We start from the raw sequence: 12,910 nt of genomic DNA on the forward strand, positions 1-12,910 counted from the left end.
AGTGAGACCCTAGAGAATTAATGCCAGTCAGAGTAGACATTACTGATCCTGACAGAACTGTGGTCTGATTCAGCATAAGGCTGACTCATGTGTTCAAATCAACATTCTTTACTAGGTCAACTTTTGGTGATAAGGACTATAAAGCATTTTAAAACCTTAAACATTAACAGAGGTGCCAGACAGCTATGTTAGCACAAAGAGATTTCCCAAAATTAAAACAATGCAATAGTATTTATTAAGACTAACCCAAAAGATATCATAATATATGCCAAGTTTTCAGGTTCTCCAGAACTTTTCATTAGGCAGTATGCTAATACCCTCCTCCAAAAAAGGAGGGGGAAAGGTGCAAGGACATAGGTAAGGGTTTTTTTCCTTGGGTTCAACCCCCACATTACATGTCTGCAGCTCCGCCCCCCCCCCCCCCGTTTGTGGGGTTTTTACCATTTTTAATCTATTTTTAATTTTTTGGTTTTTGGCCTGCAGGGGGGCCCTTTTTTAGGCTAGCAGCACCAAACTTTCAGGGATTGTTTGAGAGATTCTCCTGATGATACTAGCCAGGTTTGGTGAGGTTTGGTTCAGGGGGTCCAAAGTTATGGACTCCCAAAGGGGTGTCCCCATCCCCCATTGTTTCCAATGGGAGCTAATAGAAGATGCAAGCTACACTTTTGAGGGTCCATAATTTTGGACACCCTGAACCAAACTTCACCAAACCTGGGAGGTATCATCAGAAAAGTCTCTTACTGATACCACCCAGGTTTGGTGAAGTTTGGTCCAGTGGGTGCCCCCATCCCCCATTGTTTCCAATGGGAGCTAATAGGAGATGGGGGCTACACCTTTGAGGGTCCCTAACTTTGGACCCCCTGAACCAAACTTCACCAAACCTGGGTGGTATCATCGGGAAGGTCTCCTAAAGATACCCTGAAAGTTTGGTGCTGCTAGCTTAACAATTCCACCCCTGACAGCAGGCACCCCCCCAAAAAAAAATTTCCCCAGATTCTCCTTTTAAATCTACCCTCTTCGGCATGGATTTAAAGGGAGAATCTGAGGCCACCAGTTTAGAAAAAGAAGAAGAGTTTGGATTTATATCCCCCCTTTCTCTCCTGCAGGACACTCAAAGGGGCTTACAATCTCCTTACCCTTCCCCCCTCACACAAACACCCTGTGAGGTGGGTGGGGCTGAGAGAGCTCCGAAAAGCTGTGACTAGCCCAAGGTCACCCAGCTGCCAGGTGTGGGAGTGCACAGGCTAATCTGAATTTCCCAGATATGCCTCCACAGCACAAGCGGCAGAGCGGGGAATCAAACCCGGTTCCTCCAGATTAGAATGCACCTGCTCTTAACCACTACGCCACATTGAAAGTGATGCTGTTTCAGGGTGGGGGGATAATCCACCCCAAAACAGCATTACTTTCAATGTTGTTTTAACTGGGGACCCCACATTTTCCCTTTAAGGTGGATTTAAAAGGAGAATTTGGGCTCTCTAGTTTAAACACCATTGAAAGTGATGCTGTTTGGGGGTGGATTCCAGCATCACAGTGGCCGCCGGACCCCCCCTCCCCCCCTAAAAAATCTATACTTACGTCCCTGGGAAGGTGAAAGAAGAAAAAATTAGGTATTTTCTCTGCATCCTGTAGATAATTCCCTGCAGATTTAACAGGCCCTGGGCAGAGACAGTATCAGGATGCCTCTATGACATTATGGGCAGAAAGCGAGACAATGGGAGACTACAATTGTAAACATTTAAAAATGTACCGTATATACTCGTATATAAGTCGACCAGCATAGAAGTGAAATCACCTAATTTTACCACAAAAAACTGGGAAAACTTATTGACTCGCGTGTAAGTCGAGGGTGGGAAATGCAGCAGCTACTGGTAAATTTCAAAAAGAAAAATAGATACCAATAAAATTACATTAATTGAGGCATCAGTAAGTTAAATGTTTTTGAATATTTATTTCAAAGAAAAACAGTAAACTAGCTCTGTAAGTGGAAAAGAGGGCCAACATGAACAATATAGTCTCAACAATAACTTTAAAAGTACAAAAACTTTAGCTCAATCAGCAACCAAGCTAAAACACAAGAGTTAAAATCCTTCAAAACTGGATTTTTGGTCAGGGGAGGAATATTTATGTTAGCAGTACCAACATTTCAAGGAATCTTTAGGAGACCCTCCTGATGATACCACCCAGGTTTGGTGAAGTTTGGTTCAGGGGGTCCAAAGTTATGGACCCTCAAAATGTAGCCCCATCTACTTTTAGCTCCCATTAGAAACAATGGGGGATGGGGCACCCCCTTTGGGGGTCCATAACTTTGGACCCTCTGAACCAAACTTTACCAAACCTGGGTGGTATCATCAGGAGAGTCTCTTGAAACATCCCTGAAATTTTGGTGCCGCTAGCCTAAAAACTGTGCCCCCAGGCGGCCGACAAAGTAAAAACCCTAAAATATTTTTTAAAAGACACCTGACTTGCGTATAAGTCGAGGGGAGCTTAAAATGTGCTGAAAAATTCAACTTATATGCGAGTATATACGGTAAATATAAGATAACTTTCTTTCCTGTCCCTTGTTTATTTCAAACACTCACCTAATGATGTATCTTAGAGAACTCAAGAGCCTGTTGGCTCAACTTAAAAAACATTATTAAATATTTTAGTTTAGGATTAATAATTAACAGTGTCATGATAATACCTCAGATAAAAGCTATGGGACTTGCTTACTTTTGTCAATATTGCAATCTCTAGGCTGGAATGTGGTAGCATTATACCAAATGTCGCCATTTTTAAATCAGTAAGAAACAGGGGTTTCTCAGATACATAGTTCTCAAGTATCCAGTTACAATCAAATTCAGTATACCAGAAGGATTGCCTAATCCTTTATGAACCTACCTCACCATTACATTCGCTTTCAGAGGCCTTGCTTCAGGTACCCCACTTTCTAAGACCAGGTGGGTGGCAACCTGGGAAAAACTTTTCTTGGTCATGGCATCAAAGCTCTGGAACTCTCTCTCTAGGGAGATTCATCTGTCCCCTTATGTTGGTATCTTCTGCCCAGTGGGTGACTTTTGGTTTTGTTTGACAGAGCCTCAATCATCCTTCCTTCATAATCAATGTTTTTATGTTTTGTATGAATTTCACCTTCATTTTATATGAAATTGTTTTAATGGTATATATTTGTGAGGAGGACTGATTTTAATGGGTTTAAAATATAATTTTATCATGCATGTTTTAAATTGTTAGCTGCCTTGGTGGCCTTTTGTAAGGATGGAAAGTCAGGACATAAATTCTATAAATAAAAATAAATGAAGATATAACCCCCTGAAATGCATTATGAATCTCCAAACCATTACCTGTTGAACAATCTCTGCTGCAGGAAGCATTTCATGAAAAAATTACCGCTTAGCAATTTTCCACTTTCTGTTAGAAAGCCTTGATAGACCTTGAGCAAGCCACTACCATTAAAATCAAATGCTATGAAAATAATTGCTCTGCACAGTTTGAGGGTGACCTTTTATTTCTACATCTTTTCTGTGATTTTGCTACTTACCTTCACTTTGGGTTTAGGTGCAAGAATCACTTTCTTTTTTGCCCTAAAGAAAAAAAAGGTACAGACCTACAATTAGAGGGCAAATCAATAATCTGTATGGGAAACAGCTGAACTACCAGAAAAGGCTTTAAATAGAACTAGAAGTGTACTGGCCATGGACACAAGGACACAAGGTCAGTTGCTCTATGAGTGTAGAGCAAACATCATCAGGAAGAGGGCAGAATGAAAACATTTGACTGAAATCCATAGGAATTTCTACACACATGGGTACACAAAATGCATGCAGTCAATTCCACAGCTCCCCATTTGATTCTCAAGAATATCACCTGCAAACTCAAAAAAAAAAATTCATACCACATCCCAAAATGTTTTTGAAATTTTGTAAAGCACTTTGAAAAAAAATTGAGAAAAAGTTAGGTGTTTTTATATGGATTGCAAACATGCTCCATTCTGAACTTTAGTTCTTTGCTGAAATAGTCCAGTTATAAGATTGAAAAGCCATGTATTTACTTACTGTGTCACCTTTTCAAAAATTCACAGGATAACTTACAAAAACAGCAAAATATGAACACTACAACACAAAGTGAGATAAATTCTAAACTAATAAAAGAAACCATCATACCAACAGCAGCAGCAAAATAATTATTTGAAAGTCTAAGGAGATTAAAAGGCACCAATCAAATCAAATAAAAAGTATTTTAAAACAAGTCTTCGCCCTGAAGCGAATCATGGCTCACAAAAAATGGCAGGCATTCCTTGGAAAGCTGTTCCACAGTATGAACACAACCACTGAGAATGCCTGCATCACACATTTTTGTCAGTACTTTGGCAGTGAAAATGTTTGCACTATTCCGTGTGACACAATGATGATTGAGTAAAGTAGCAACATTGGTCAAATTCCTGTAACTACAGCGAAAACTGCATTCTGGAAATTAATCATCAGCAATTTCAGTATTGTGCTTAACATTGGAAATAAAACTATTAAAATGCAAAGTGGCACACTCCCTAAAATCCTGACCAGGAAGTCTGTGGATGCTTGGGAACTTGCTGGAACTCTCCCTTGAATGGGAATGCACAGGATCCAGCCCTGTGTCAAAGTTATTTTACTCAAGCAAATCTAAAGCAGATATTCATATTTGAATGTTACGGAACATTGGAGCTTACCGTGTTTCCCCGAATATAAGACAGTGTCTTATATTAATTTTTGCTCCCAAAGATGTGCTATGTCTTATTTTTAGGGGATGTCTTATTTTTCCTGTGTTCTGTTCGGCGGGCATGCTTCCAAACAAAAACTTTGCTATGTCTTACTTTTGGGGGATGCCTTATATTTCGCACTTCAGCAAAACCTCTACTATGTCTTATTTTTTGGGGATGTCTTATATTAGGGGAAACAGGGTAGCAGCACCAGAATAACAGATCACACTGAAGTCTGGGGATGTACAGTCTCATCACAAACAGAAAAACAGCTGTTGTAAACAAACATTCATTCTCAGATTGTATGACAGGCACCATTAGAGAGATCAATCAAAATACATGTCTTGATCCTATACTCACGGAGCAGATGTAAGATGATTATGAACACTCCGGCTTTCTTTAAAGAGCATCCTGTAGGAGAGGAAAAGAAAACCATTCAACCCTATCAACAAATTTCTCCAGAAAAAAAGTCAGATAGATAATCTGACTTCCATAATTTTTAATAAGAAAAAACACTCAGTACAACCATGAAAATAAAAGACATTTGAAAACTTAACATCTTTAATCCTCAGTGCTGAGAAACAATGTGGATTTTGAAACAACTCTTATTCAGGTAAAACTGAAGTGCTGTGGGTGGGAAATAAGTCAGATCCAGGAACAAGAAACTGAGTTATGCAATTGCACTCCCCCTGAAAGGTCTGAAGTGGTGGGATTCAAACATTTTAACAACAGGTTCCGAAGGTGGTGGGATTCAAATAATGACTGTTAAAAAGTATTTTAAAAATATTTTAATATCACTTTTTTATTTTAAGTATTAAAATATTAATACTTAATAAAAAATATTGTAAGTATTTTTAAAAGTGATATTTTAAATTTTAATCTACAGAACCTTCGGAACCCCCTGAACCCCACCTCTGTCTGAAGTGACTTTTAAATGCCAGTTAGAGTCATTCCTGGAAAAAGTAAACATGATCACCATCACACGTGACTTCATAACATCCCAATCAGATTACCAGGAACAAATGGAATATTGTGGTTAGAGCATATGACCAGGAAGACCATGGTTCAACCCCTTTGTAGCCATGAAGTAAACTTGGGATAGTTACATTTTCAGCCTAAGCTACCTCCTCATGTGGGTTTAAGGATAAAATGGAAGAAATAATCATATATGACTTCCTGAGCTCCTTGGAAGAAGGATGGGATTAAAATGCAATAGCTAGATAGGTACTCTTAATGGGGCGGCCCCTTCAAGAGAGTTTGGAAACTGGTTGTCGCGGGTTTTCCAGGCTGTGTGGCTGTGGTCTGGTGGATCTTGTTCCTAACATTTCACCTGCATCTGTGGCTGGCATCTTCAGAGGTGTATCACAGAGAGAAGTCTGTTACACACTGTGTCCACACAGCCCAGAAAACCCACCATAAGCAGTTGAATCCAGCCGTGAAAGCCTTCGACAATACAGTTTGGAAAATTCAGCCAGTGCAAAACACAGTGTGAAACACAAAGGAAGAGATCTTTAACCTATTACCTGAGCCTTTGACTGGAGATGCCAGGGACTAAGCCACATCCCTCCAGATCTTTCATAATTTTTATGACATTGTTTTATATTTTAGCATAGTTGCTAGCTCACTGGGAGAAAGGAGGCCTGTAACAATTTTTATTTCTGTTTTACTATTATTTTAGAGAATGTAACTGGTTTTGAGTCTTCGGGGGAGAATGGCAACTTAGAAGGGTCATAGATAAATTTGAAAAAAAGGCAGAGGCTATCTGAGAGAGCAAAGTTTCGTAAGTTCTGGCTAAAACTTCTTCCTTTGGACTTATCACAAAATCCAGTTCTCTACCAGCTATAGGCTATTTTGTTCTAAGATAGCTATCAATCTTGGAGATTATGATATAGTATAGCCCTGGATGTATGCCTTTGATCCAACACTGTGAGAATAGGCTTTATTCAATGGGACTCTGATGAACCCACTACATGAACAGGGATAAGCATCCACAAATACCACCAGAAAGCTTGATAGCTCAGGGTGTTATCTTTAAAACCACAGGATTTTAACATTTTCTTTTCCTACATAAAATCAGAACGATCCTTTTAAGTTACAAAACATCTAAGAATTCCAATTCTCTTTCCTCAAACTCTTTACAGCCTCTCTTACCTAAGCTGATGTCCTGTGGCTTGTCTTTGTCTCGTCTATCTGAGATTGCAACTCTTCAAGGCAGGGAAGGAGTCTCACTGTTCATAAAGAGCCAGGTATATTTACAGCACCATATACATATGAAGACTTATTAAGAGTTACTTATGATGACCAAAGAATTCAACAATGTATTTGAACAGTAGCCTGAACAGCTTTCCTCAGTTCTTTTAGTAACAAAGCTTGGGATTTCAAACTGGCTTTACTGGAAGCTACAGTACAGTTATTGTAGCCATATGGCTGCTCACCTCTGTGAACCCACAGAGAATCAGCTTTAGTATATAGTAGAATCAGCTTTAGTGTATACTTACACTGGTCTTTCTAGAATAGGGCAAACTAGTAAAGAAATTATACATGAATGCATAAAAATATCAGTTTGTTAGGAATAATTCTAAACTACACCAAACTGAACCACTGAATAATAATAACAACATGTTTAAAGGGGTAGGTCAGTGCAAGTAAAGCCAACTATCCACAAATTACTATTTATTTCAGCTTTATGTACTATCATGTTTCAGAGGCTTAGGAAACAGTTCCTGTCTGGTCCCTCAAGTCATTTTGGGGTTTTTTTTTGCTCCATCTTAGTAACTTTCAACTTTGAAAGAACCTTTAAAAATGCTGTTTAGGGAAGAAAGACCTATTTTTGCCTTGCCTCTACTTTTCACCAATACCTTCCAGTTTGACAGGTTCTTGCACTACAGTAATTCTCCTGAAAGGTAACTGATTGCCTCCAAGAAGACACTTGAAAATCTACTCTGAGTACTTTGCTTCAGATTCTCATATCTAGATGAAAACATTGGCCACTGATATGTAATGTATTTGAGAACATGAGCATAACTGTTTACATGTCAGAGTCCCTACTTATTATATCTGGTGAGAATCAGCCGGAAAAAGGAGGATTCACTGCAAGATCAGTAACTTTGTCAGGAAAGACATGGTGCTAAACAGAACAATATCTGTGGTCTTCCAGTCTCTACTCCAAGATTTTTTTTTAATCCTTCAACTTTCTGTTTATTTTGCAATTAGATATGAAACTCCTCCTAACTTCACCTGAAAGAAAAACCTACTGAGGTAGTAGCTGTTGTGAGTTTCAGCACACTTATATATATTTGGCAAATCTTGCTTTCCATTGAATAAAATATTGAAATTGTATTACCCACCACATTTATAATAATATACCATTGATGAGCCTTGCAGAGGCTAGTAATTTTTGGGATGATAGTCTAAAAATAGTGCTTGACAGCTCTTCAGACTCCATTAGAGAATTCCACAATATTCCATTCAATCCTCATTCTGCTCAGCATGTCCTCATAACAATTAGGAAAGCCATTATAAAGATGTGACACAACCCACTAGCAGCACCCTGATGTTTACTCATTTCTCCCATTCAATTATGGGGTGGGGGGAAGCTCCCTCTAAGATTTCCCAACAGAGGCAATGCCCGTCCCACAGACTGCTAACGCTGTCAAGTTTAGTCAGTCCTGTTTGTCTTTGCAGCCACTTAGAAAGTTAATAGGACCTCTGGTTTTATTTGTTTGGTTTTGTAAAGATGATAGCGGGAGGAGATCTTCAGTGACTAATATTGTGTGTGAAGAAACAAAACAGAGAGAAAGAACCTTGTTGCCAGGGAAGGGAAAGATTAATAGAACTGGTGGAATCCATCTAGCAATCAGGACTCACTGGTTAGATGGAAGACTGTATTTCTTGTAGCCTGCAACATAAACTGTGATGCCAGTAATGGATCAAGAGAATTATGGTTGCCTTGGAAGGCAGAATAGTATCAACTGCAAGACTACTCTGTCCTTAGGCTTAGACAAATAAATGGTCCTATTTCCATTTTATCTTTAGCTGTGGGGGTAGAGACTGGTTCTCCAAACGTGACAAAGTTATTCTATGACCTAGACACTCCTTTGAATAAATACATATTCCCAATCCATTTTATATGTAGCCTGGTGTGTTTGGAAGGGGCACAAAAGCCTACTGCCCAAGTATTGGAAGCTGTGTGTGTATTTGTGTGTGTGTGTGTGTGGGGGGGGGGGGTGTGTGCAGAGCCCTGTGGCTGAAATGGTGAACGTTAAGTTGATGTTGGTATTCTGAGATCTGTTTAGAGAAAAAGGAAAGGAAGATGTTTTTAGCCATTTTTTAATTCATCAGTGGGACATAGCCATTTTTGTTTGCTCTTGTACAGAGTGTAAAGGGCAGAGATTTGATGTTGGTTCCCTATGTATGGAAAATGAGGCAATTCTGCTCTCTTGGGCACTACTTAAACCAAACAAATACTCCCATATTTTCAGATCAGGGTATCTGAGAAACCAGTATTTATTCCTGATTCTGAGAGTCAGGTGAAGATTCACACTGAATATTCAGTATGTGAACAGTGTAGTACTTAAAATGTTGGTCTAAGACTTGGGAGACCAGAGTTCAAATTCCCACTTAGTCATGAAGCTCTTTATGTAACTTTGTGCCACTTTCAGCCTAACCTAATTCATTGGGTAGTTGTGACCAAAAGAGGGAAGAAGAAGTATATTCTTTCATTCACAAATTAAATATAGATTCTGATTGTCTTCATGAAGGAGCTCATGACATTTTTCTTCTCATCTGACAACAGTCCTCTCTTTCTTGGACTGAGATTCAAACTATCATGAGTGGGAAAACTATATTTTTAAAACCATAAGATTAATGGTTGATGGCAAAAAGTCTCTTGAAATATCAACTGTCTCACACTGAAATAATTTCACAGAGATTAATAGGGATGCCAGGCCTCTGCCAACAATGAGGCCTGTTGGTGTCTTAAGCACCTTCAGGAGAAACAAAGAGGGGGGAGTCTGGCAAAACCAGAGATATTGGGGAGGGGGGTGTTTCCTGCAAAACCAAAGATTTTCTGCAAAATGCAGAGCGCCCCCCCCCCCCCCGTCATTTTGTTTTGAACTAGAAGTGATATATAGGTGCACCAGCTGGGTATGCCACATCCTGCCCCCCAACTGCTCCTGGGAGTTGCAGTCTGTTGCCAGGCAATCCTATTTCCTAAGTTTGGGCCTGGGTCAGCTGTGCCCTCTGCGGCAAAATTCAGGAGTTGACACCCCTGCCTTCTATGCAACATTTTCAACTATTGCAAATATTGAAGTGATGTGGCTTTTCAGTAGCTGTGAAACCCAAATGAGACTCAAGCCTCACAACACTGTTTTGTAAAGTGTCAGTAACCATCAGGTCTATGAGATAACACATTTCTCATGATTAATGCAGGTAAACCTTTTTCAATCAATCAAAGGTTTGCCATTTTCAGGTGCTCCTATACCAGTGGTGACGAACCTATGGCACACGTGCCAGAGGTGGCACTCAGAGCCCTCTCTGTGGGCACGCGCGCACAGAGTTCATCATGTTGGGCGGGGGCATAAAATCATCCCCCACACACATCTAGACTTGGCACAACATGCGCACACTGCGGCGAGCTGGTAGGACTTGGCTGGGAGGGCTGGTGCCTATGCTTACTCCTTTACCTGGGCGTAAGCTTGGTCTTGGCAATGGGGTCTGCTTCTAAGTAAACCCTCCTAGGATCATGATTCATCCGTTCAAAGCATTGCACGGTTGTTTCAAAGCAAAGCCACCAACTACTACCAAACTTACTCTTGGGTAACACGCGCCTCGGAGCCAACCATTTTTTCTAAACCAAAACCTCGGTATTCAGAATTCATTGTCGTGTTGGCACTTTGTGATAAATAAGTGGGCTTTGGGTCGCAGTTTGGGCACTCGGTCTTGAAAAGGTTCACCATCACTGTCCTATACCCATAGCCATTCTTGGGATTACAGGCTACAGTGATAACAAGGAGCACTCTTTCCCCAACTTTAACTTCCCCTCATCTTCTTAAGGTCTGGGGTTGACTCTCTCAAGATCACCCAGTGAGCTTAATAGTTGAGTGGGGTTTCGAATCTGAGTCCCTCCTTCCCTCCTGTTTGTCACCTTATCTGGTCCTTTATTACATAACATTTGTTCCTTCCTATGTCTCACTGATGAATCAACCAAAATGCCCATTTGATTACTCCATCTATGTACAACATTTAGAGAAAGACATGAAAAAGGCATTCTGAACAATAATAACTGATTTTTCCTTACAGTGGAGACTCAAAACCCCAGAATCTTTCAAATAGTCATTTTTATTCAGGTTGATTTTTTGCTATGCTTTTGAGGGCATGAAGCATTATTTGATTTCATACAAACAGGTTGAGAACTGAAAATATCCTAGATCTTAGGGATGTGGCCCAAAATCAAACAAGTTAATACATTGTAATTTATTTCTTTATATTCTTAAGAGTTATTTAATTCAATGAACTTTATACTGAAATTTGAAAAATCAACAACTGAATCTAAGCAAGTACCATACCTAACTTGCATCCAACCTTTAGGCCACAGTGGTTTAACCTCTGTCTCCATAAAGGTCTTGAGGTAATCTTCTGCAGACTGGCTTCTGTTTGGTTCCAACTCATAGCATCCCAGTTTTATCTTGACAAGGTTACAAAGCAAGGATCTGTGGAAAAAGAGTGGACAGGCTTGAGTTCAACAGCCCTCATCCAGCCTGTCCCCTGCTCAGAAATCTATACTGTTGTATCCTGTGGTAATTTATATAATACAGTTCAGATTTAAATTTCTCAGAGTTGGAACTTCATTATTTTCACATCCAAACTTCTAAATGCATTATATCTAAATCCCTGAGTCCAAAATACATAGATTTTATTTTTTAATTAAATAAAAAGGGTTACCTAGTCATAGAATCTGACTGAAGAACTGTGGGTACATGGAGATACTCCATAAAGCAACGTTAGATGGTTTCTGGGTAGTCATTAGTGCAACAGGTTCTTCATATCTCCAGATGGCGACATAAAAACCAATAACCTTATCACAGGAGTCAGAGGGAACTGCTGAGGGTATCCCGACACCCACACCCAAGGACGTAGGTAAGGAGGGGGGTTCTCGGGTTCAGACCCCCGCATTACATATACGAAGCTCCGTCCCTCCGTTTGTGGGTTTTTGTATTTTAAAGTGTTTTTTTGTTTTTGGCCTGCAGGGGGCACAGTTTTTAGGCTAGCGACACCAAAATTTCAGGCTATCGTCAGGTGACACTCCTGATGATACCAGCCAAGTTTGGTGAAGTTTGGTTTAGGGGGTCCAAAAGGGGTGCCCCATCCCACATTGTTTCCAATGGGAGCTAATAGTAGATGGGTCTACCCATTTGAGGGATGGAGGCACCTGCTTTGGGAGTCCATAACTTTGCACCCCCTCAATCAAACTTCACTAAACCTAGGTGTTATCATCAGGATACTCTGCTGCTGATACCACCCCGGTTTGGTGAAGGTTGGTCCAGGGGGTACAAAGTTATGGACTCCCAAAGCAGGTGCCTCCATCCCCCATTGTTTCCAATGGAAGCTAATAGTAGATTGGTCTACCCATTTGAGGGTCCATATCTTTGGAACCCCTGAATCAAACTTCACTAAACCTAGCTGGTATAATCCGGATAGTCTGCTGCTGATACCACCCCGGTTTGGTGAAGGCTGGTCCAGGGGGTACACAGTTATGGACTCCCAAAACGGGTGCCTCCATCCCCCATTGTTTCCAATGGAGGCTAATAGGAGATGGGGGCTATGAGAGTCCATAATTTTGGACCCCCAGAACCAAACTTCACCAAACCTGGGTGGTATCATCAGGAGAGTCTCCCAAAGATAACCTGAAAGTGTGGTGCTGCTAGCTTAACAATTGTAACCCTGACAGCAGGCACCCCCCCCAAATTTTCCCAGATTCTCTTTTTAAATCCAACCCCTTCAGCATGGATTTAAAAGGAGAATCTGAGATCCCTAGTTTAAACATTGAAAGTGATGTTGTTTCAGGGTGGGGGATAATCCACCCCAAAACAGCATCACTTTCAATATTGTTTTATATGGGGACCGCAGATTCACCCTTTAAGGTAGAATTAAAAGGAGAATCTGGGCTCCCTAATT

At 40.4% G+C, this 12,910-nt stretch overlaps 1 protein-coding gene across 1 annotated transcript in view; it reads right to left on the reverse strand.

The window, feature by feature from the left end:
* The window catches only part of UBN2 (ubinuclein 2), a 47,298-nt gene that overhangs the window by 6,813 nt on the left and 27,575 nt on the right, over positions 1-12,910 (reverse strand). The window contains exons 11-13 of the mRNA XM_048500904.1: positions 11,302-11,445; positions 5,096-5,146; positions 3,542-3,584 (exon numbers count right to left, since the gene is read on the reverse strand). Of these exons, the coding sequence (XP_048356861.1) occupies positions 3,542-3,584; positions 5,096-5,146; positions 11,302-11,445 (238 nt within the window). The remainder of the gene's footprint in view (positions 1-3,541; positions 3,585-5,095; positions 5,147-11,301; positions 11,446-12,910) is intronic.

This window comes from Sphaerodactylus townsendi, linkage group LG06 (genome assembly GCF_021028975.2).
Source record: "Sphaerodactylus townsendi isolate TG3544 linkage group LG06, MPM_Stown_v2.3, whole genome shotgun sequence".
Taxonomy (NCBI): domain Eukaryota; kingdom Metazoa; phylum Chordata; class Lepidosauria; order Squamata; family Sphaerodactylidae; genus Sphaerodactylus; species Sphaerodactylus townsendi.